General features: G+C 42.9%; 1 protein-coding gene across 1 annotated transcript in view; it reads left to right on the plus strand.

Moving 5' to 3' along the window:
* The window catches only part of TTC17 (tetratricopeptide repeat domain 17), a 78,497-nt gene that overhangs the window by 40,564 nt on the left and 13,231 nt on the right, over positions 1-24,702 (plus strand). Inside the window, exons 17-21 of the mRNA XM_077322221.1 lie at positions 13,559-13,729; positions 16,251-16,504; positions 18,791-18,956; positions 21,914-22,034; positions 24,294-24,453. Coding sequence (XP_077178336.1) covers positions 13,559-13,729; positions 16,251-16,504; positions 18,791-18,956; positions 21,914-22,034; positions 24,294-24,453 — 872 coding nt within the window. The remainder of the gene's footprint in view (positions 1-13,558; positions 13,730-16,250; positions 16,505-18,790; positions 18,957-21,913; positions 22,035-24,293; positions 24,454-24,702) is intronic.

A 24,702-nucleotide genomic window follows, 5' to 3' on the forward strand; every position in this document is an offset into this window, starting at 1 on the left:
AATTACTTGGCTGTAGCTTATTTTTGGATCATGCATAGCACACTCTCCGTTGTGGGTAGCCTCTGATTACTAAATGCAGCAGTGTCTGTTTGCTGATCATAGTGCCAGGTAAAGACGTATGTCCCACATTCCTGTGGCTGATGTGGTAAAATTTTGATTTTTAAAAAATGTTTTACGTATATATTTAGAATGATACCAGTAGCTGCTTTGTTGGCTTATATGGCTTTTCATGGGAGGGAAATGGAAAGCCTACCCAAATAGTTCCTAGAAATGATGTTTCAAATGTGATTTTTGCTAGTTTGGTGCTAGCTTGAGAGTATATTGATTTCTGCTTTCCATCCTTTGTGAGTCAGCAGATACATTCAGGACATACCAAAAGGCATTAGACAACGCAGAGGTGGTCTAATCTTTCTAATATTAGGATGTTCCTTATTTATATTGTCTCCACTGCATTGCTCTTATGTGTGGTGTTCCTTTTTCTTTATAGACTACAAAGGTGGGCAACACTTCAGGTCATCTTGTCCTTCCCCTGCTAATGAGAGAACTTTGAATTTGTGAAATGGTGTGGACACTTTTGTTCTGTTCTGTTCTTTTTTTTTTTTTTAAGAATGTGAAATAAACATTCTTCTGAATACAACTTCTAATATTGATGATCTTTGGGGGTTGGAATTGGCCAGAAATTGGCCATTGTGTCTACTAGTCATCTGTATATGTGATTTAAATCTTCATAATAGTGAAGGAGCTCCAAATATATCCAGGCAAGTCTTTTATATAAAGGTTCCCAAACTGAGGCTTGAACCACAACAAAACAAAATCAGTGTCCAGTGGCACCTGTAGACCAAAACAGATTGATTCCAGGTGTGAGCTTTTGAGTGCAAGCACTCTTCCTCAGGCTTGAACCAGTTAGAATTTGTGTTTACATGTGCCATTTCACTTTTGCGCTGGTGAATTTTGCCCACCATAAATACACATCAGAATATGAAATTGTGTCAGTAACAGTGGTACATTTACACAAAAGATGTTCCTCTTTGTTAATTTCTGTTTTACAAGTGACCTTCCTTACATGGTTGAAAGTTTTCCAGGGTTAGTGAGGTGTGATGACAATACTATGTGCCTCTTTTTAAAATCTAGTTTACTACTTGTTTTTGAAAGTAAGAAAAAGCAAAAGAACAATTAGTGCTGTTGGAAATATAAATTTCTTCACATTTCAGCTAAATTTTGTCTGGGGGATCTGTATGAACAAGACACAAGAATGATAGACATGAGTATCATTTTGAAGAATCACATCTTTAAAAATGGTTTTTAAAAGACAGTGGTGGCTGCCAGTGTAAGAAATATAGGTGATACATTGACAACCCAGTAACCATAAGCTGATGCATACTGAACAAATTGATGTCAGTTTCCTCATGGGTTAATTTTGAGAAAACATAAAACACACATTATTAAAATGATAGTTCTTAAAACCTACAGACTGTACTCACAATTAAACATGGGTTGGGAAGTAGAATATAATTAACATGTAGAATAGCATTGCCAGAAAATGCCCATAGCAGTTGAGTGTCAAAGAAAAGAATGTGAGCTGGATGCAGTTTTTATCTCATGTGAGTGTCAACAAATTTAAAGTTTTGTTTAACCAATAATGGACAAGAGCTTTCAATCTCAAAATCCACTCAGCCTTTTTTACAACCCTGTTCTGTCATCATTATAGGACCCAAAATGTATTCTCTGTGAGACAATAGCTGTGCTATAAAAACTGTTGGACAAGTGTAGCACCTGGTTTTGCTTGATGATTTTTTAAAAGAAGAATGATGTTACTTTTATGTTCAGAAATGAGCATCTGAGCATCCTAGAGATTTTGCCAACATGCATCTTATCACAAGGACATTTTATAATGTAAACAACTAAGAACTGCATGTGGTAAAATTCTTCATGTATTGTTTCTTGTCACTAGGATTAATGAAACTTTTCATACTGCATGGATCAGAGAGAGAGAGAAAGATTTGTCCCTTGTTCTTTTTTGTTGTCTTTGTTAAAGAAATAATTTGTAAAAATATTTTCTCAAAATGCACCTGTGAAAAAACTGACATTGATTGATTCAACACACACCAGCTTCTGGCTATTGGAACATCCGTATATCAACTATATTTCTTATTTGCTCAGCTACCACTGTCTTTCAAAATAGTTTTTAAATGCATTTTAGTATTTATTTGTTCTTAAATTTATATCCCATCCCTCCCATGGGCCACAGGGCTCAGGGTAGCTCACATCATTAATATAACATTCTTCAATCTATCTATAAAGACAAAAACTTATACGTACAAAAACAGTTGAATTATAGTCTATAAAATAGCACTGTAGCACATCAAAATGAAACATAATATGCATGTGTTGTTTTAGTTGGTGCAGGTGTCTATCATTTTTTGAGATTTATTTGTATACTAGCAAGAAAGCCCAATGCAACCAGGCATGCAGTGGGTGCTAGGACCCAGGAGACACCGGAAGGCGCAGATCTCTCTCTCCCCATTGCAGCAGGAGCCATAGGGCTGTTTGTAGCAGAGAATGAGGGCTCGTTTGGGCGGCTCTCTCTATCTCTGTTTCTCTTTCCTTTGCAGCAGGAGCCATAGCAGGTAATCAGGACTGGTTTGTGGTTTGGCAAGGCTCTCTGTGTCTGTGTGTCACTCTCTCACACGCTGGTTCCTGCAGCGTCTGAGAGCACAGTGGCTAGTGTCCAGGGAGGGAGGGTGGGAGCTGTAGATGCAGAGCCAATCAGCCAGCAAAGCTGGCTGCACCCTCATTAGCCCTATTCCAACTCAGACAGCCAGGACACTCTCCACCCCCAGGGCTGTTTCACAAATATTAAGACGAACAATGGATAAGGATATCTTGTTTTGCACTCTTGTTTTTGCTCAGCTCTGAAGAGGATTTTCAGCCCCACGTAGTCACCTTCTGTTCCTACATCTTCCATCTGTGTGTAATTATGTCTTCAGATTGCAGCTTACGATACATTCCCAGCATTGCTTAAGCCTGTTTAACATACTTAAATAAAAAGCAAACATGCTCACAGCAGGCTGACTGGTTTCACAGCGAGCCTTTCCTCACGATCTGCCTTAGTGGCTTTCTTCCACCCACCATTTAGCAATGCCCTGGGAAAGGTTTTGACCTGTTCTGTATAACTGAATTTGCAGTGGCATTTCTCCATGGGAATGGGATCCAGGGATGACACAGGTTAGTCAAGGATCTGTGTGAGGACCAGCACTAGAAGAATACTTCAGGCAAACTGGCACACAAAAATACAAAATGGGCAGCACTTGACAATAGTGTCTCCATTGTATAATTAAGTATATGGTTTTTAAGCATCCTTGTTAGGATGTCCTTGTGTTCTATAGACAACTGCAAAGAACCTCCGGTTAAGTCAATAGTTGGTTGAAAAATTAATGTTTTGGGTAATTCCTGAAACAGCTAGATGAGGTTCCCATAATATATTGAATTGGACCATCATTGAAATAGGTTGGTGTGGTAGTCAGTCCAGGTGAGTTAATTGCATTGATGTTGCCATAAGTTGGATCAGCATGAATGTGTATCTTGCATTAACTATAAAGCAGATGTTTCGTATTCATACCTTCCTAGAAAAGAAGGAATTTTCAATCCTCTATTTATAATCAGTTCTTCAGATTTAGTATTGCCATCTACCACCAGAACATTATTTTGGGATTCATGCTATGTCAGATTGGGAAGATGACTGCAGCAGCAACTGTTTGTATTTCTCCTCCCTGATCTTAGAAATTTGAGGAGATATTGACCAGAGTTCTACTCTTCTCTCACCTACATACAGAACCATATATAATAATGTATGCCCAGAGACATGCTCAAAATAGGGTTTTAATACTCGTGGCATTTACCAGGAATGAAATTCCTGCAAATATATGGGCCTTGAAGTTTGTCAGCAGCCAAAGGTCTCAGATGTTCTACTTTTCTCTGCTGCTCTGTATCACTATTCCCTCCAAATCAGTCAACAAGCTGAACAGTGATCCTCTCTGTACTGTTATTGTAAATGCAGCCAATAGTTTGGGTTATGTTATTGGGGATCAGACCTTTCCCACTGTACTAGTTTTCCTAATATAAATCACAATCCCACCCTCCTTTTCAAAGCCACAGTTTACCCCAACTGGGGAAATGTAGGATACCTTTACATTTTCCACAGGAGGACAAATAGCCCTGTGAGGGGATTCATGACATGAAAAGGCCACATGCAGTGCAATCCCAAGCTAGAAACCATACCCTACTTTGTTTATCTTCACAATATATGTAAAGAGATGAGAGAGGATCACAAATCTATCATCTGGTGTGCAGCCATAACTTTAATTTTAGAGCACCTTCCGTGTTTATGCAAGTTTCAAATGCCTTCTTTATTGCGTACTGGGCAACCTTTTTAATGGTCTCCATGGCAATCATGAATTAAGTCCCAAAACTGGCTTAAAGAATTGATTTGTGGCATCTATATTCTCACCTAATGCCCTCTTTGTATTTTTCCCATCTGTCAATTGTAATATTGTGGTTTCTTTTTCTGTCTTTATGTTTGCTCAACAGCTGCATTCAACTGCAGCCTCATAGATGCCGATGCGTTAACATGAAGTGAAACGGGAGCCTGTACAATCAATATAATGGTTATATGCTTTTCCCTTCATGGATGTCCAGTCTCTGTAGGGGGCAAATTTGCTCTTGAAGCAGTCCTGCACATATAAAGGGGAAAAGATGCTAGGGACAGGATAGTGGTAGGAAGTTGACAAGAGCAGATAGCATTCTGAAACTTGTGACAATGAGATCTGAACACGCTGGAAAAATGGGCAAATGAGAACAAGATGCAATTCAGTAAGGAGAAGTGCAGAGTTCTATATATGGGTCATAAAAATGATAAGCAAGCATACTGGATGGGAGATACACTTCTGGGGAGCAGTGTATGTGAATGTGATCTTGGGGTATTTGTGGACTGTAAGCTAAATATGAGCAAACAGTATGATGTGGCTGTAAAGAAGGCAAATGCAGTCTTGGGCTGTATCAACAGAGACATCAAATTCACAAGATGTCATAGTCCCATTGTATGTCTCATTGGTCAGACCCCATCTGGAATACTGTGTGCAGTTCTAGAGGCCTCACTTCAAAAAGGATGTAGACCAGCGATAGTCAAACTGCGGCCTTCCAGATGTCCATGGACTACAATTCCCATGAGCCCCTGCCAGCAAATGCTGGCAGGGTCTCATGGGAATTGTAGTCCATGGACATCTGGAGGGCCGTAGTTTGACTATCCCTGAAATTGATAGGATTCAGAGGAGAGCGGCAAAGATGATCTGGGGCCTGGGAGCCAAGCCCTATGAGGAAAGGCTGAGGGACTTGGGAATGTTCAGCATGGAGAAGAGGAGGTTGAGAGGGGGTATGATTTTTATCTTTCAGTATTTGAAAGGCTTTCAGAGGAAAGCATGGAAAGGTTCCTGTTGAGGGTTACAGCAGAGTGTAGGACCCTCAGTAATGCGTTTAAAAAACATGGAGAACGATATCTCTATAGATATCAGGAAAAAAATTCAGATTAGTTCAGCAATGGAATTGACTGCCTAATGAGATATTGAGCTCCCCGTCACTGACAGTCTTCAAGCAGCAGGTGGACAGATACTTTTCCTGGATGCTTTAGGTTGATCCTGCATTGATCAGTGGTTTGGACTAGATGACCTGTATGGCCTCTTCCAACTCTTATGCTTCTACAATTCTGTGACATAATACATGAAGATGGGACTGCCGCAAGCCCTTTTTGTAAGTTTACTGAATGAGAATGGCAGGAAGGAACAATTATTTGGACAACAAGTTATTGGCAAGGATATTTTGTTGCACAGCAAGGTTACTCTTTGCAACTGTAAATATTTCATCATGTTTACAGCTGTGCAAGTTCTGGACAAAGATAATGCTTGTTAGGATTCTTCATAACAAATTAATACTACAAAATACACCCATGCCGTGCCATTGCTCAAGATATATCAGTCATTTTATTAAGGGAAAACTAGGGACAGTATACAGGTGTCAGACAAGTTTTGAAGTTATATGCTTGTAAATCTAATTTCAATCTAACAAACAGGTCCTACAGGTGAGGGGCAAGGTTCTGAGCCAGGAACTGGATGTGTCTTGCTCTGCATGGGGTTGCACTCCCCCCACCCAAAGGACTAGGTTTGTAGCTTGGGTGCTTCTGGACCTGATCTTGCTGTATAAACAAGTGGAAGTGGTGGTCAGGGGCACATTTCACCAGCTTTGACTGGTGAGCCAGCTGCAGCTCTTTGTGGGCAGAAAAGATCTTGCTATTTTTGTGCATGGCATGGTAGTATCTAGATAAGACTACTGCAATTCACTATATGTGGGGCTTCCCTTGGAGAGTGTCTGGAAGCTACAGTTGGTACTGAATGCTGCACCCAGTATTTTGATTGGAGGGCATCATAGGGACCATATCACTACGATCTTTTAACTACACTGACTCCTAATTTGTTTCTGGGCCTAATATACCTCAAGCATTGCCTATCCCCATATGAACTTATCCACTCCAGTCACCTTCAGAAGCCCTGCTTTGGGTGCCCCACTATCTTAGGCTAAAAGCATCAATGCTTTTTTGTCATGATGCCCAAACTTGCTCCCCAGGGAGATTCATCTGTCTCCCACTATCAGTACTTTCTGCCAGGGCAGCTGATGACGCAGCATCAAAATGATCCAGTCCTTACAAAGCTTCAAGCATCCTGCCTTAAGAGAAATGTTTTAATATCGAGCAGGTAAACTCAGAAATATTACCATTTCCATTTTTTTACCAGTACGGCCAGTTTTTCTTTGGCCTGTTGTAATGATGGACCAGAATTCAGTGGTATACTACTGCAGTTAGCAGGTTTTTAGAAAGGTTTGTGGATTTAGGAAATAATATATTTGTAGATTTAAAAATCTAGCAGGAATGTAAATGAGACGTTCCAATGCAGTTGCTCTGAATGAGCTATCGCCATTCTAAGCACCTGTGCCTGTCTCCCTCCCCTGCCTTCCAAAGGACAGCAAGTTATTTTTGAGGCAGTAATTGAAATTCAGGCCACTGTGCTGCTTCGCCTGCTGCTCTATATGTAGCATCAGAGTACCCTGAGAGAGGCATTGCAAATAGCATTTTCTAGTCTTTCTTATCTGCTGACGGTGTTGGAGAGCCAAATTTAGAAACCATCTTCCACGTTGGGCCTCGTTCCCAGACAGTGCTGAGAACACACTGGTTTCTCTAGCCACGTCACAAAGGGAACAATCCTGTTCTACCCAGTGATGAGAGAGGACAAAGTGCTAGGATGCTGTGGCTTTTCCTACAAGAAGTCCAGACACTGTCCTACCCCGTTATTAAGGATCAGCTGCGTGTTTGTTTTTAAGGGACTGCTGCTCTCAGTCATCTCAATGGATTCTCTGGCCGGGTGGGCTTTGTCCCCCTTGTAGCATGTTGTGTTTAAATTAAGCAGACAGTAGTTCTTCCTGTTTTTTCTTTTCATGATTTATTTAGTGCTGGTTTATATTTTATAGCAATGATATTTTTAGTGCCGTGTTAACTAGAAACATAGTGCTAAGGTCTAATGTTAGATCTGCATCTTTCATAACACACTAAAGAAATCAATTTAAAAAAGAAATAACTAGTTTGGAGCTCTGCACAGTCTTTTCATTACAGTTTGTCTTACAAGCTGAAGCAACCTGCTTCATGCAGTTAAATATAATTTTTTCAGCCCAAACCCTTCTAAATTAAAACTACTCTGCACTTGGAAACACTTGGAGGGCATCCACTTTTTTGAAATTCATACAGGTAATACAGCAGTGGAGCATATAAAATTAAAATAAATTATCTATGTTCAGTAGATTTATTTTCACAGAGCACACCAGCGTACATGGACAAAAGCACGTATCAGCCAAGCTTAGCCCACGTTCTGTTGTGCTGACAGAAATGACCCATGGCCCAAGAATGGGGGGGGGGGGATGGCATTTGCTAAATTGACTTTGGACAGTTCTGCTTCCAGGAAAGCCAGTGTGGTATAGGGGTTAGAGCAGGGATTCCCACATAGGGCTCCAGGGAACCCTGGGGTTATGCCCAACATATCAGTTGTGACTTGGTGGCACTTACCTACCTTCATAATGTATCTAACATTTTGGATCCTTTATAATCATGATAGCCCTCTTTAAGTATTTGAAAGGTTGTCACTTGGAGGAGGGCAGGATGCTGTTTCTGTTGGCTGCAGAGGAGAGGACACGCAGTAATGGGTTTAAACTTCAAGTACAACGATATAGGCTAGATATCAGGAAAAAAAATTTTCACAGTCAGAGTAGTTCAGCAGTGGAATAGGCTGCCTAAGGAGGTGGTGAGCTCCCCCTCACTGGCAGTCTTCAAGCAAAGGTTGGATACACACTTTTCTTGGATGCTTTAGGATGCTTAGGGCTAATCCTGCGTTGAGCAGGGGGTTGGACTAGATGGCCTGTATGGCCCCTTCCAACTCTATGATTCTATAACTTACATTCCTTTTCACCTGCTGTCCCTAATTCCTTCATAGAACAAAGAAGAATAAGAGTTGAAGGAGTCTTAAACCAGCTTATAATCGCCTTCCCTTCCTCTCCTCTCAACAGACACCCTGAAGATGGTGGGGCTAAGAGAGCTCTAACAGAACTGCTCTGTGAGAACAGCTCTAACAGGACTGTGTCTAGCCCAAGGTCACCCAGCTGGCTGTGTATGGAGGAGTGGGGAATCAAACCCAAATATCTAGATTAGAGGCTGCTGCTTTTAACCATTACACCAAGCTGGTTAAGATGTGATACCTAAATGAAATACCCAGTGCTTGTGATAAATGTAAAGTTCTGCATTTTGATAGGAAAAATAAAATGCATCATTATAGGATGGGGGGGACTTGTCTTGTCAGTAGTATGTGCAAAAAGGATCTAGGGGTCTTCGTAGACCAAACACTGAACACAAGTCAGCAGTGCAATTTGCTTGCTACGAAGGCAAATGGGATTTAGGACTGTAGCAAAAAAAGTATAGTGTCCAGATTCCGTGAGGTGATAGTTCTGCTTTACTCTGTTCTAGTTAGTACTCACTTGGAGTACTGTGTTCGGTTTTGGGCATCCCCATTGAAGAAGGATGTAGACCAACAGGAGTGTGTCCAGAGGATGGCAACAAAGATGTTGAGAGGTTTGGAGACAAAGTCGTACGAGGAAAGGTTGAGGGAGCTTGATCTGTTTAGCTTGGAGAGAAGAGGTAATATGATAATCATCTACCAACTTGAAAGGATGTCATATAGAGCAGCGGCCCCAACCCCCGGTCTGGAGACCGGGACCGGTCCGTAGATCAGTCGGTACTGGGCCATGGCTCCTCCTCGTCCTCCTCCCCAGCTGCCGCCTCAGGGGCTGCCCTGCCACTCTGCCGCCAGCTCACCTTTGGTGCTCTCCGGCGGCCACCATGGCTGGGGCTCCCCCTCAGCGTGGTACTGCGCAGCTGCTGCTGGAAGTGCCCCCCAGCGGGCGGCGAGAAGTTAGGGGTGCCGGTGGGAAAGCAAGTGGAGCAAGGGCTCAGGCAGCAGCAGCGACATCCCTCAGCAAAAGACTACCCCCCCCCCCGGGCTTCAGTAAAATTGTCAAGCGTTGACCAGTCCTCAGTGATAAAAAGGTTGGGGACCACTGATATAGAGGATAGAGCAGAGTTATTTTCTGTTGCATCAGAGGGTCAGATCAGTGGATTGAAATTAATTTAAAAGAATTGTCAGCTAAACATCTGGAAGAAGTCCCTGACAGAGCAGTTCCTCAGTGGAACAGGCTTCCTCGGGAGGTGGCGGGTTATCCTTTGGAATTTTTTAAGCAGCGGCCAGATAATCATCTGAGAGAACTGCTGATTCTGTGAACTTAGGGAGATGGTGTGTGGAAGGGCAGGAAAGGTTGTTTCAGTGCTTGGCTCTGTAGCCCTTTCTCACATGCCTAGGGAAATGCCAATTGCTACTTTGCATCTGGGCTGGCCAGGGATTTTGGTTTGGGGGGAGGGGCATCATTTGGTCATGGAACTGAGGTCACTGTGGTGGGCAGTTGTGAGTTTCCTGCACTGTGCAGGGCTTTGGAGTAGATGACCCTGGAGGTCCTTTTCAGCTCTATGATTCCATGAAAGCTTAATCAATGTTGGTTAGAGCAGTTGTGTTATCATTCCAGTTTTGCATATATCACCATCATTGTTTCTGCCTTCAGTGAAACAGTTAGGTCCAGTTCATAATCTAATTCTTCCTCCACAGTAGTTTTTATGATTGCCATTCATACACTCTTTCAAGAGACATCTGAGTTTCATTGTTTGATATCTTTTGACATTGTGCCTTCGTCAGATCCAGAAGCAGCAGGGGAATAGTTTAGACCAGGCAAATTGTGCTTCTTAGCTTTCTAAGAATAGTAGGGCTTCAGCTCCCAAAATGGCCAGTGCAGTCATCCAGTCAATTTTACATTAATAGTAAAGATGGCAGTAATTTAATGCACTTTCTTCAGGAACTTTGACATTCTTTGTCCTCTTCTCCTTCCCCATAATGTTGTTTTTAATACTCTGAAATGTTTCCATAACATCACCTCTGCTTAAAATTCCTCCGTGCCCCTCCACCCTCAGAATGGTCAAGGTTTCTTCTGTTGAAGGGCATCCCTTTCTTAGAATGCACCAGGCTTGTGCTGAAGTCAGTCTGGAGCTGTTGTCAGCTCTTGGGGCCCTGTATGCACCATCTCTTATATATGAGACATGAAGGGTGTTGCATAGATATTTTCAACAGATGAAATCAATTAATTTTAATGGGGGAGGAGTGAGCAGTAATGGAAACAAATTGACCTTTTCTCCCAAAATATGTTAAGTTCACCTATATTCCTTTTTAAAAAACCTCTTTGCAAAGTATTTGTGGATATTTCTATCAGCACATTGAAGGCAGAGGGACAGCATTTCAGATTTCAGTTTCTTTTGTTATGTTCCTTTGTTATATTATCTCCTCATAGACCCACAGGTTTCATTAAGGCAAATGAGTGCCCAAATCCGTTAACATTTTAGAGCAGTGAAGCAAAACAGGTTTCACAGCTATCCCTGTTTTATCATGATGTGGAACTTACCCAGCTTGCCCAAAGTCACTAGACTTTTTGGAAGAGTAACCCAATCTAGCCTTGTGCTGCTACCCATTGACTCCAGCAGAAGCAAGCTGAAATACATTGGCTCGAATTCAAAGCCTTGCTTTCATTGATATTTCCCCTTGGGGGGAGGGTCTTCCTCTGCAGCACTTTCATGGATAGATCAAACTATTTTATTTACATTTTTGACTTAGTAGCTTTGGGGGAGGGATTTGGATCAGGTCCATACTATTTGGAGTAGCAGATTCCCTCCCAGCCTTACATGTCCATCCTCCCCCCCCAAAAAAAAAAACTGGCATTTGCCCCATTAGGGGATGTACACAGGCAACTGGTAAATGTCTCCCAGCGATTAGAGCAGCAGCCCAGGGTAGGGGGGGGGTTCAAGATCAAGAAAATGAAGCAGAACTCAAAGAGTATGTTAAAGGAAAATGCCTTTGCCATCTCCATTTATTCCTGATCTGCCCTACTCTTTCCCCATAACTTCTCAGCCGTTCGAGATCTTTTCCCAGTTGATCCTGCCTTAGATAAAATAAACAGTATAAAGTTGTGCATATATGGCTTTTAATTACAGAAATTCTGCTGGTAAAATGCTATTTTATTGTAGGAAATCAAGTAATTGCTTTAGGTTCATACAAATGATTTTTTTAAAGCTCTTTCTTCCTATTTAATAACAGGTTATTTCAGGGTGGGATATAAATTAACATATAGTTTTAAAGAGAGTTACAAGGTTATCCGGCTCAGCCTTCTATGCCAAAAAGGATCAGAGAATAAGATTAAGCATGGTAGATTAGACCAAAAGGCCACCCAGTCCAGCATCCAACAGTACAATTAAAGTCAGCATTGGTGGACCATAGAATGTCTTGAGGCTGGGGACCCAACTTGAGGCTGGGGACCGGCGGCAGCAGGGAGGGCGATTGCCCGGCCTCGCACGCCGTGCATGCACGACTGCGCACGCGTATCGCGCATGTGCGGCCAAAATCGTGTGTGCACTATTTTGGCCATGCATGGTGCATACGCGCATGTGCGGCCCTTCTTCCCTACCCCCTTCCCACAGTAAGAAGCTTGCGGCCTGGGAAGTTTTTTTACTGTGGGGGGGGGGGGCAGGGAGATGGAGACAGTCATATTTTATTCATGCTAAGGACTGACTCTATGATACTTCAAGAACAAGATTGAGGAAATCTCATCACGTCACTCAGCATCCTATCCTTCACTGCCAATAGCTAATGCCCCAGAGGGAAGTGCAAAACACTACACCAAGCCAGTTTGTTGTTGTGGTTAGGAGTGCAGACTTCTAATCTGACATGCCAGGTTCGATTCTGCACTCCCCCACATGCAGCCAGCTGGGTGACCTTGAGCTCAATACAGCACTGATAAAGCTGTTCTAACCGAGCAGTGATATCAGGGCTCTCTCAGCCTCACCCACCTCACAGGGTGGCTGTTGTGGGGAGAGGAAAGGGAAAGCGACTGTAAGCCACTTTGAGCCTCCTTTGGGTAGAGAAAAGCGGCATATAAGAACCAGCTCTTCTTCAGATGACAGTCAGCAGCAGCAAGAAGTTTTAACCATGGAATTAATAGGCCTGGATGTTCTTCTGTAATCCTGAAATCAAGACTGCAGTCCTAGGCATGCTTATTTGAGAGGAAGGCTATTGAATTCAGTGCACGTTTAGAATTTAGAAAGCAAACCTAATAGAAGCCTCTGTAAATACTTGCTCAAGGCTGAAATCTTCTGATAGTACATGTGTAGAGAAATATAAAGCAGGGCTAAAAATGTTTCTTGAGATCCTGTATCTCTGGGCTAATATGCATGTGTGCACACCCAAATCAAGGCACATAGTGGCCAGTCTTGAGTTCGTGAGTGTATCACAATGGCTGATGAAATCGCTTTTGTCTCTGCATAGTGTGGATCTTGTACTGAAGGGGCTGGGGAGAACCATCTGCCTTTTTCCTGGTAAGACTCTCAATCGTACGTCAGGAGCCCAAGAACCTGCTCTCTGGATATGCTGAACTGTGTTATAAATGTTCAGCTGTTCGGTGATCTGTGGATCAAAAGCAATTAGTGTGTGTCTTCCATCATTTCTGTACAGCCGCATATGGTTACCTTTTACTTTTTATGTATCTGTGATTCAGGCTAAGCAGTAGTTATTTTGCTCTGAGGTAGTTGTCTCTATAGCCCTGGCTAGGCAGGTCTTATCAGATCTCAGAAGCTAAAGTTGGTTGACCCTGGTTGGTGCTTGGATGGGAGACCTCCAAGGAATGCCAGGGTTGTGACATGAAGGTAGGCAGTGGCAGACCACTATTGAACCAGCTCTAGCACTGGAAATCCTATTGGCTTGCCATAAGTCAGCTGTCACTTGACGGCAAAAGAAGAACAAATGTGTCTGCATTTCTGTGTCTCTCACAGACCACTGTCCTGAGAAGAGTCAAGGTGATAGCCACTCCAAGCAGAAATACTTTGACTTGCCGGACTCTGAGGTCTTCTCAGTGGAAGAAAATCATGAAGTAGCTTCTGGAGATGATTCAACAGCTCTCCTGCATAGTTCCACAAGGGATTCATCCTCTTTGACTTTAGAAAGTAAGTAAATCTACTACTGGGCATAGTAATAAGGATGAGCCTTTCTTTTCAGAGCGGTTATTATTTTCTGCTTTTCTAGATATGCCTTGGACAATAGTGTTAGTGCTCCTGTACTTTTAACAGTTGTGTACCTGTACATTTAAAAGAGCTTTCAAAAGCACTGCTTCTTGCGTCACAATTCATGTCACATTTCTGTTACCACTTTAAAAAGTTGCACATACCAACATTCCCACTTCTATGCAATTATCAAGTGTTCCAAAGCCTTGATGTTTAGCATTTCCTGTCATAGGTATAGCCAGGCCAAATTTATGTGGTGTGAGCCACAGGCAAGTCATTTAGCTGTATAAATGTTCTATGCACACACTGTCACACTGAAGTGCACTTATCTGGCACACTTGTTTATCTGCATATAGTATTAATATGCTGGGAACACACCAGCTTGGCTTGTGCACATGTATGTCTCCTTGCCTGGGAAGCACACTGAAACATGAGAGGATGTGCTAGATTCAAGTCCAGTAACATCTTGAATAACTGTAAAGATTTTAAGTCAAAGCTCCATTTGTCAGATATCTGACTCCCTGAAACATGACAAAATGTGTAAGATGAACATAGGTAAGTGGTTTAACCAAAGCCAATGTACCACGTAATTCAGACTGCATTATGGCCTGTACCACATCACTCAAATGTATTATCGAAAAGTTGGAAAAACATTTTAATTGCAGTGGGAAGGAAGAGTTACAGTATTTGCTGGTGTTTAAGACTACTTTCCCCCCCTGAAAAACATGCCTCCAAGTGGGGGGGTCGTCTTATACGCCGGGCGCACTTCAGTTGGGATAGACATAGCTACCCATAGTGGCCCATAGTACTGTAATGTAATGTAACAAACTCTATATTTTGAGTGGAAATGTTGGGGGGTCGTCTTATACGCTCAGTCGTCTTATACGCCGGCAAATACGGGTATCTTTAAACCGCCCGTGGCGCCATGGGCGCCACGGACTAAATAATTCGTTAAGGCCTGCCGAGGCGGGATGTGTCCGTGATGAGGAAGGGTCCGCATTGGACCTTTCCTCACGACAGACAATCGGAGGGACCAATCGGCAGGCGCTTCGCGCCTGCCGATTGGTCCCTCCGAGTCCCAGTTCCTCCCGGCCACCGACCCAGTTCCTCCCGGCCACCGACCCAGGGAGCCCCCGGCAGTCGCGCGAAGCGCGGCTGCCGGGGGTTCCCTGCCTGGAGGCCTGGCGCGGCGAGAGGCGCAAAGCGCCTCTCGCCGCGTCAGCCCGCCGCCAATAATAGAACCTCGCCAGCCAACCACCCAACCCTCCCCAGACCCCTTCCCAACCCGCCGCCGCTTCCCGAGACAACAAAACCCACCCAGCCACACACTCCAACACCCACCCGCCGCCACCCAACCCCCCAAACCCTCCCCAGACCCCTGCGCTACCTCCCGCCGCTTCCCAACAAAAAACAACCCACCCCGCCTCCCACCCGCAGCCCGCTCACCCGCCCACCCTCCGCAAACCCCTTCCCGACATGCCACAACGCCCCAAAAACCATCTGCCGCCTCTACCCCAGCCCCTGTCCCCACACTTCTTAACCCCACACCAACTCACCCTTCCCCCGGCCGCTCCCTGCTCCGCGCTCACCTTCTGCCGGGCCTCCTGCTCCCTCTCCCTCTCTTCCCTTTGTCCTGCTAGCCACGCCGCCAGCCAGCGCGGCTTGCCCGCTGGCCAGCAGCCCACGTGAATGAACCAGGCATGCGCGGACTCACGCATGCCTGGTTGCTTGCCCCGACGCGCCGCCCCCGCCCCTAGCTCCAGCACGCATGCCCAGACTCCCGAGCATGCGTGCTTCCCTTCCCCATCGCCTGCACCACCGGACCTCCAAACCGCGCCGATTACCAGCCTGTCCCCACCAGCTGCTCTGCGAGCTCCCAGGTACGGAGCCCTGGCACTATGCCTGCTCTCTGCCCATTTTTATAAATGGGCTTTTTTTTCTAGTATCATTATAAAAGCCTTCCACACAAGCTAGTCTTTCCACAGTCTTATGACTCTACTTATGCAGCTTCTGTTTGAAACTGGCCAAAATGCTTGGCCGGATAAGAACATAAACGAGCAGTGCTGGATCACACCAAATTTCCATCCTGAAATGTTGAGAGAAGTATCATTTAAAGAAATGGAAAAGGAAATGGGATGGATGGAGAAATTACCTGTTTGAGCCCCTGAAATTTGGTGAGGAAGGTCAGGGCAATCAGGAAATGTCCTGTTCATTTCCTTGCAGGCCCCAGTTTGTTTCTTCCTGCCACCCATATTTGCAGAGGTCAGTGGAAACATGCTTTCAGTGAGGGAACCACCTTTCCCAAGAACATTATGAACATTATGAGTAATTTTTTATACCATCTGTTCTGCTTGGCACAAGGAAACAAGAAGTATAATTTTGTTGTTGTTCTGCCTGGTATCTGAGTGTAAGTATGCCAAAGCTTTTGAGACTGTTGATATAATTTGTTGATCCTCCTTGACAGGCACTGTCATTGTAGAAAGTAATGGCTCTGAAGGAGTGGAGAGCTTAGGAGACACTCAGATGTCTGAGGAGATGTTGGCCTTAGTGGACGAATTTGAAAACTCTTGGCCCCTTGAAGCATTTGAAGGGGCACTGGAAGTGAAAGGACACCGGATGGACTTACAGGGGATCCGTGTCCTGAAGAAAGGATCTCAAGATAGACTCGGCAGTTCCTGTTTTGGAGACTGTAGAGATGATGATGATGAAGCTGAATGGGTAAGATCTCTCGTTAGAAAGGACAGCCTAAGTATCCCTGGCAAACCGGATGGAGATTTACTATGAGCCTATTCCCGATATTTTAGATTCAAATGATTTCTCTCTCAGCCATCATTTTGCTTCTGACAGTGCAGTCCTATTCAGGGTTTCTCTGGTCATTCATTTCATTGGGTTTAGTGACTTAATGGGTTTAGTAAACCCATTTCATTGGGTTTAGTAAGCATAATGTTGCACAGTGATCCACATACAAATTGCCCAGGCTGGTGGTTTCACAATGCAATCCTAAACAGAGTTATGTTCTTCTAAGCCAGCCTTTCTCAACTTTTTTACTATTGAAGAACCCCTGAAACATTCTTCAGGCTTCAAGAAACCCCAGAAGTGACACGATAGTGCAGAATATGGTTGAGAAGCATAGCTGTGTACACACCCCTCCCCTTCCCACCCCCTCCAGGGCCATCACTGGGAAAGGAAGGTCAACATAACCATATGTGGTCACATCATTTGATAAATGTTTAATAAATTTTTTAAATATCTTAACAATAACAATTATCTTCCATCTAGTCGGGAAACCCTTCCAGGGCTGTGAAGAAACCCCAGGGTTTCATCAAACCCTGGTTAAGAAAGCCTGTTCTAAGACCTCTAATTTCAGTAGGTCAGAACTTCTGCAACTAGGGTTCACAACTCTATTTGTTCTGTTAGCCTTTTATGTGCCCTTTTACTCCTTAATTATGGAAAATAATGTTTATAACTATTTTCTTTAAAACGTTTTTCTCATGAACCCTTTTTTCTTTTTATGTCTCATGCACACTCTTCTCTTTATGAACTACAATCACAACCCCTCCTTTGTTAGATTGGCCTTATTTTTTTCTGTTGCCTCATTCTAGCCTATTTTTCTCCCACCCTGTCTTTTCTCTGCAACAGTACAAGCCTTTCTGCTTCCCTATCTTTGCTGCCTCTTTCTGAACCCTTTCTTGTACATTGTCCCTTTGTTATTTCTGTTTTGACCCTAACCTAAACCCATAGCAAAGGTAGTGAGATTGGGAGAATACCTGCAGCCCCACATTTGCATGGCAGTTCTTTTTAAATTCAGAGGGATAAAGTAGAATTAATGCTAACGTAGGTTGTATCAGACTCCTCTGAGAGTGGAAGAGGTGCATAGAAAGGATTTTTGCTGAGGCCCCTTCTCCTTCCATGTAAAAACCCCTCTTCTGTTCATGGTAGTTGGAGAATCCTGAAGAAAAATTAGATGTGGCACAGATAGCTGCAATAAGACCAGCATGTTGGCAGTAATCACTTCCCACAGAGTTGGCCAGGCAGAGCATAGTCTGTGAACACAACAAAGCTTGTCCCGGGGGGGGGGGGGTAGAGAAGGGATTTTTGTGGATTCCCCCACCTTAATGCAGTCCCCTGCGCTCCCTGCCATACTGTTCCCAAGGGTCCCCTGATAACTCAAAAGCAAGGTTTCAGACGATGCAAGGAGATGTTCTGAGAAGAAAAGCCTTCAGGAACAGTAGGGAGCCATAGCAAGAATAAGGGAATTGGCAAAAGCAGCCCTTTTGCTTGAATGCAGCAAAATCTGCAAGTGGGAGGGGGCTAGCTGAGAGTGTTGTGTGATTTTTGTTTTCCAGTTGCCTCTTAGTATAGCCCCCTGCTTCAGTTCCCATACTACTTCTGAGAGTTCCTCAGTACTCTTCAGGCAATGTAGGTGGCTGCTATGGAAAGGGAAAAATAAAAAAGATCTCTTCCACTAACTTGCTTCTTTCATTAGAAGGTTGGAGCCAATCCAATGAGTTTAGCTTCCAACCAGTTGAAAGAAAAATGAGAATCCCTTAGTTATCCTGGTTTTGAATTGCAGCATCTTAAAGAGATGAATCATTATATTTGAACAAAATATACAAACAGATGGAAGATTTCACGAGGATAGATTTGGTGATCACCTTTGGCCTGATAAAACACTGAGTTAATTTAAAATTACATTAATTAGAAAACAAACTATGCTGATTGCCTGCAGAGGTTCAAACTCATTTTCAGGGTGGATTTCAATGCTTAAACTCTTGTATAACCTTGTGTTTAAAGGAATGATTTTTATTGGATTATATCTATACAGTTTGATGCATTGGGACACAATTAGGATGGGGAGTGGCTACAGATACAAAGAAAAGAGAAACTGCCCAGCAGTTGCCCTTGAAATCAACTCAGTCTGCTGGAAATCAGCTAGTGGTTCTTTCTGAACTCCATGCCTAATATATTTGGTTCCATTACCCTCACACTGTTTTTCTTTGACAGATCACATTCCAAGTAAAACGTGTAAAGAAATCTAAAGCAGAAAATCTGGATCCACAGGAGCCTGCTGAAAGAAGCGGGGAGGATGGGGTAAATGGAGATAAGGAACACCTTTACCAAGCAGCACTGGAGATTAGTGGGCCAAAAATACCCTCACCTGGACCACCAGGTACATTTTTTTAAAGCAAGAGATGTTTTCAGATGCCTTTCATTCCTATATTAGGATATTCATACAGGTTGTCTAACCACATATGTTGTGTGTGCGCTAAGTGAAGCCAAGTTGCTTCCAATTTATAGGCAATCTATGAAATAATGTTCTTCAACAGCATTGCCTAGGTCTTGCAAACTGAATATGACTTCCTTTATAGAGGCAACCCATCATGTTGGGTATTCTTCTGCTGCTGCTTTCAATTTCTAGCATTATTGTCTTTTCAAGAGACAAATGTGATCAAAGTACTGGAGCTTCAATTTAGTCATTTTAGTTTCTTGGGCTTGACTTGATCTAGAACCCACATTTGTCTTTTTGGCAATCCGTGGTACCTGTAAAACTCTCTTCCAACACCACATTTCAAAGGAATCAACTTTCTTCCCATCAGATTTCTTCACTATCCAGCTTTCACATTCATACATAATTTGAATGATCTTGATCTTGGTCACCAGTGAAACATCCTTACACTTCTTCATGACTGCCTTCCTCGTCTCAATCTTTTGACTTTTTTGGTTGTAGTCTGCCTTTGAGTTGATGATAAAGCCAAGGAACAGAAAATCTAGAATAATCTCAATTTCTTCATTGTCAACTTTAAACTTCAGTAGTAATTACTCTTGTCTTTTTGACATTCAGTTATCATCCAGTTTTGACACTTTCTCCTTTAACCTTTAGTAGTCATTTCAAGTCTTCACTATTTTTGACAGTAATACGGTGTCATCTGCATATCTCAAATTGTTAATGTTCTTTCTACCAATTTTCACTCCATCTGCATCTAAATCTAATTTGGTTTCTCTTATGATATGTTCTGCAACAACTTGAACAGATTGAGAGATAAAACACATCCTTGTTTGATACCTTTGCCAATCAGATCCCATTCTGTTACTCCATATTCTGTCCTGATAGTAGCCTTTTGTTTGGAGTACAGATTGCTTACTAAAACAATAAGATGCTGTAGTACACTCAGTTTGTTGAAAGTCAATCACAGCTTTTCATAATCCACACAGTCAAAAGCTTTGCTGTATTCTAATATCTCTTGATTTCATCAGATCTTGGAAGCTAAGTAGGGTCAGCCCTAGCTAGTATTTGGAAGGGATACCACTTAGAAATACCAGGGTCATGCAATGGCAAACCACCTCTGAATGTCTCTTGCCTTGAAAGCCCCATGGGATCACTATAATTCATCTGTGATTTGGCAGCAAAAAATAAATAAATAGAAGCTTTTTTTCTTCTGAAATTCTGTCATATGCCCTAGTAACTAATATAAATTGGCAGTGTGATCTGTAATGCTTCTTCCTTTTCTAAATCCAGCTAGAACACCTGGCATTCCACGTATGGTAACAGCTTTTGTTGTAAGATTTTGAGCATCACTTTAGTTGCCTCATAAATTAATGTGATTGTCTGTTAATTGCTGCAGTCTTTAACGTCTCCTTTTCTGGAATCGGAAGATAGATTGAGCATTTTCTGTACATGAGACATGGTTTTCATTTCCATACTTGTTAGCATGTTGTTAAAATGTTGGTGGACTCCGTTTCTATGGCTTGCAGTAGCTCTGTTGATATCCCATCTACTTCTGGTGATTTGTTTCTTCCAATTGCTTTCACTGCAGATTTCACTTCACTTCATATAACTATAGTTTTTTTCTTTCACTGTCGTCAATATGGTTTACTTTCTGGTAAGTGTGCACAGGATAACAAAGTTTACCTGTTTGAAAAATTGAAAGAACTGTTCTGGGAGAAATTACAGTTTGATAAACTAAAAGAACTGTTCTGGGAGAAAGTATGTGTGTGGGGATTATTATACACTCAGTAAAGCTGGTTAATTTGTATATAGCACAATAATATGATGTATCCCAATGGGTAAAATCATAATATAAGTTAAATGAGCATGAAATTTGGATCAAATCCTTGAAGGTTCTATAGGTTATATTCAGAAGAATAAAGAAACTGGTATGTAAATTGGAGCCAAACTCACAATAATAAGTTTATGGGTTTCAATAGGTTTAAAGGAAGGTAATGGTGCAATCAGGGCTGGATTTGCACCTTTATATTAAAGATGTTGTAAAGTTAGCAGGCTTCTGCTTTAATATTATTATTATTAGAAGTAAATACTTGTTTGTAAATAGTATGGTCATCTCAACGCACCTCAAAATGGCCAATGCTAGGAAGGGAAGGGGCCCTGGGTGGGCGTGTTCACATCTATACTTCCAACCGTATTCTGCATAATTACGCCACTTCTGGGGTTTCTTGAAGCCTAAAAAATGTTTCAGGGGTTTCTCAACAGAAAAAAAAGTTGAGAAAGGCTGAACTTGGCTATACAAAAAAAAGTTTTTTGGGTTCATGTATATGGGTGGTACTCCACTACAGTCATGGCTGCCAGCCCTGACATTGTATGTTTGAATATTCTTCTACTAGGGATCCAACAGTGGAAGCAGAGTCTTTCTGGAGACAAGCATTACCAATCTGGATTCTAACTATGTTTTCCACTGGTAATAGGCATGTCTACCATCAGAAAGGGGATACTGGTTCTCTCAGCCAATTTCCCACTCCTACTGCAGGTATGGCTGCCAACAGTCTTGGAGAAAAAAAATGCCCTGCCCTTTTATTAGAGCTTTAATGGTTGGAAACAAAAAGTGCAAGTGTTTCATGGTGTGGAGGTCAATAGCATCCCATTTTGTTCTCCAGGCAGTTGGCAGCCCAAACTACAGATCCCCATTTGGTGCACTAATTAAAGATCTCTTCTCAGGAGGCACAGAGGAAAGTGGCAGCTGGGGATCAGAGGCTGGAAATTTTGTTCCCAGGAAAAGCAGTCCACTTGTATTAAATATGATACTGTTCATTGAAAAGTGTAAAGTGTACAGGAAAATCAACTGAGAAAGCTCTTTGTTTACTCTCCTTTATTTCTTGTTTGCTTCTTTCCAGGAAAGAGGAGAGACTACCGTAGTCTAGGTTGGCCAAGTCCTGATGAATGCCTAAAACTCCGCAGGGTAGACCTTACTACAGTGGCCAGCACCTGGTTAGCTGTTTCTGCTAAAAATATTGAGTGAGTATTTTCACTAAACAAATCTAGGCCAGTGACACCATTAGGACAGCCAACTATGGCATACGGCATCCCTCCTAATCAATTGTAGCTTTACTGTAGGTAAACCAATTGACTTTCACCTGCTCTGGGAATGCTTCTACTGAATTGAATAATGCCCTCTATACTAGCCAAGGTTTTTTACTGCATATCTTTCATGTCACTCTCCAGCCATTTATAATACTTGAGACAGCCCCCATAGAAGTTATTACACAAAGGTGAGCTGATATGACTCAGGGGTGAGCTACAAGTCAGATTCGTAAATGACACCAAATACAGGATGCAGAATCGAAAAGCGACTATAAAACACACCATAAAAATTAAGACTGGGCAAGAGAACACATTATGACATTCGGTGTAACAGAATTCCAAGTAGTGCATATTGGGGAAAAACTTCTTGTCGTGTCCCCTCCTTAGATTACTTCATTCATAAACAAAAGACTTTTTACTCCTCAACTTGTAATATTTGAACTATGGGCCACCCAGAAAAATTGCTTTCCAAATAATATCAGAACAGGCCAAAGAAAATAGGTTTTCACACAGTATGTAAGTTTTGAGATCCACTGACTCGAAGATGTGGCAATGCAAACAGAGCTATGGGCTAGAGAGACTCTTCTTATTCAACAGAAGAGTTCATTCATAAAGGGGTAAATAGATACAGACAGAAAAAAATTGACACATACAGGAACCAGTCAAAGGGACTTTCTTTATGGACATTCTTTTGAATTTTACAATTAAGTATTTTTTAAAACATCACATTGTTAGAAGATCAGACCAGTAGGAAATCCGGCATGTATTAGGATTGCAGCAAAGATGATATGTGATTCTCTTATTGCAAGCAGTACTTCTTCCAGATTTGGAGATGCAGCCATTGCTTAGTATCCAGAAACTGATCTGCCAACAAATACTTAAAATCTGATATGGCCTAGCTTGGAATGCAGCTCTCAAGACATGGTTACACTCTTATATTTTAAGTCTCATCGCCTTAATAAGGCTTATCCACCCCTGTATCTTAATTTGTACATTGATGTACATTCTTACTCAATTTGCTGTGTTCTGTGCATCTTTTGTATAGGCTTGCATAGGTTTAAATACGTAAGAAACAACATCATCTTGAAACATAGTATTTCTGAATGGCTCAAAATTCTGGTTGTCATGCATGCAGCTAAAAAAAGGACTAGGCATCTGAACTGTGTGTGTCAGCCTGCCTACCTGCACCCAGCCTGCCTTGAGGAACTAGTTCCAGTCTCAGAGTGTGACTTGGTGTGATTTGAGTGCCCAGCTCTCCACACCTAGTTTGAAACCTCCCCCCAACTGACCTGCTTCTCCTCTGGGGGACCATCAATCTGTGCCTGTCTGCCTGCTGTCCTGTCTGTCTGTCTCGCTCTGGCAACTGACCCATCTTGCTAGCGGTTGGGTTGGGTGCTTGCTTGGTCAAGTGTTTGGTGTCCTGAGAGGGGGTGGAAGGGGTGGCAGTCGTGGCCACGAGAGGAGTTTTTGGCATTGCTGCCTAAGCTGCAGCACGAAACTCTGTTTGGCAGGGAAGATGACTGCAGTGACTTGGAGGGTGATGGTGCATCCTCCCCATCCACATCCTAAGATTGCCAATACCAACTCCCTGCAGCTTCTCCTTCCATGAGTACCCCCAGGTCCACGGAGACTGTCTATCCTGGAAAGGTCCACTGCAAGCCTGATGCCTCCCATCTAGTAGGCTAAATAGGGTTCCTCCTGTCCATTCTATGACCCAGAACCCATGCTTGACAACATTTTCCCAGAAAGACTTGCCTGCAGGTACCTTTTTATGGGCTGTTACTCAGACCCCTTCCCCTGAGACAGGCCATATAGGGGCACCCACACCTGACATCTCCCCCACTTTCCTGGGGGCACCTTGTCTGGGTGTCTGTAACTGAGACCCCCTCCCCCAAGTGCAGTCTTCACCAAATGTGTTGGGTAGATAGAGGAGAATGAGCTGGAGATGCCGTGCAATTTTGGAATCTCTAGGGCCCTAGGGTGTCCACCAGCATCTTGAATTTCCTGATCCTGTTTGGTTCCATAGAGTACCCAGGTTCAGGAAATGCCACAAACCCAAATTGGGTTTTCCCAGTTTGTGCCCATCCCTACTCTTGAATCCAATCCTTAGAGCACAGACAATGAATGTCTAATGTCTGTCATCTGCTGCCTCTGAAAACTTTATTTATAATTTAGCCTTCCTTTCATTTTCAGTATTACAGATCACATAGATTTTGCTACTCAGCTTCAAGAGCCAGCCATGGAACCTGTCTGCAATGCCAACCTGCCTGCCAGCATGCATACTTTGGATCATCTTCAGGGTGTTGCCAATCGGGCTAGCCTTCATTACACTGGAGAGAGTCAGCTGAAAGAGGTAGCTTTGCGCTGTCATTAGGGCTCAGTACATGTAGAACTTTCCCTCTTGGAAATGCCGCCTACAGCTAGTAATAATTAATTGAATATTATTGATAGTATCTGTGAAATGTTGATTGATTGCTTCCTACTTGTTTAAGGCATATGGTTGCATCCACTAGGGCACAGCCTGCCCTCCCAGGTCATACTTCAGCATTAGAACAGGTGCTCAGGGATTTGATAAAGAAGGTGCCAAAAATACCACCCTTGC

This window comes from Paroedura picta, chromosome 2 (genome assembly GCF_049243985.1).
Source record: "Paroedura picta isolate Pp20150507F chromosome 2, Ppicta_v3.0, whole genome shotgun sequence".
NCBI lineage: Eukaryota > Metazoa > Chordata > Lepidosauria > Squamata > Gekkonidae > Paroedura > Paroedura picta.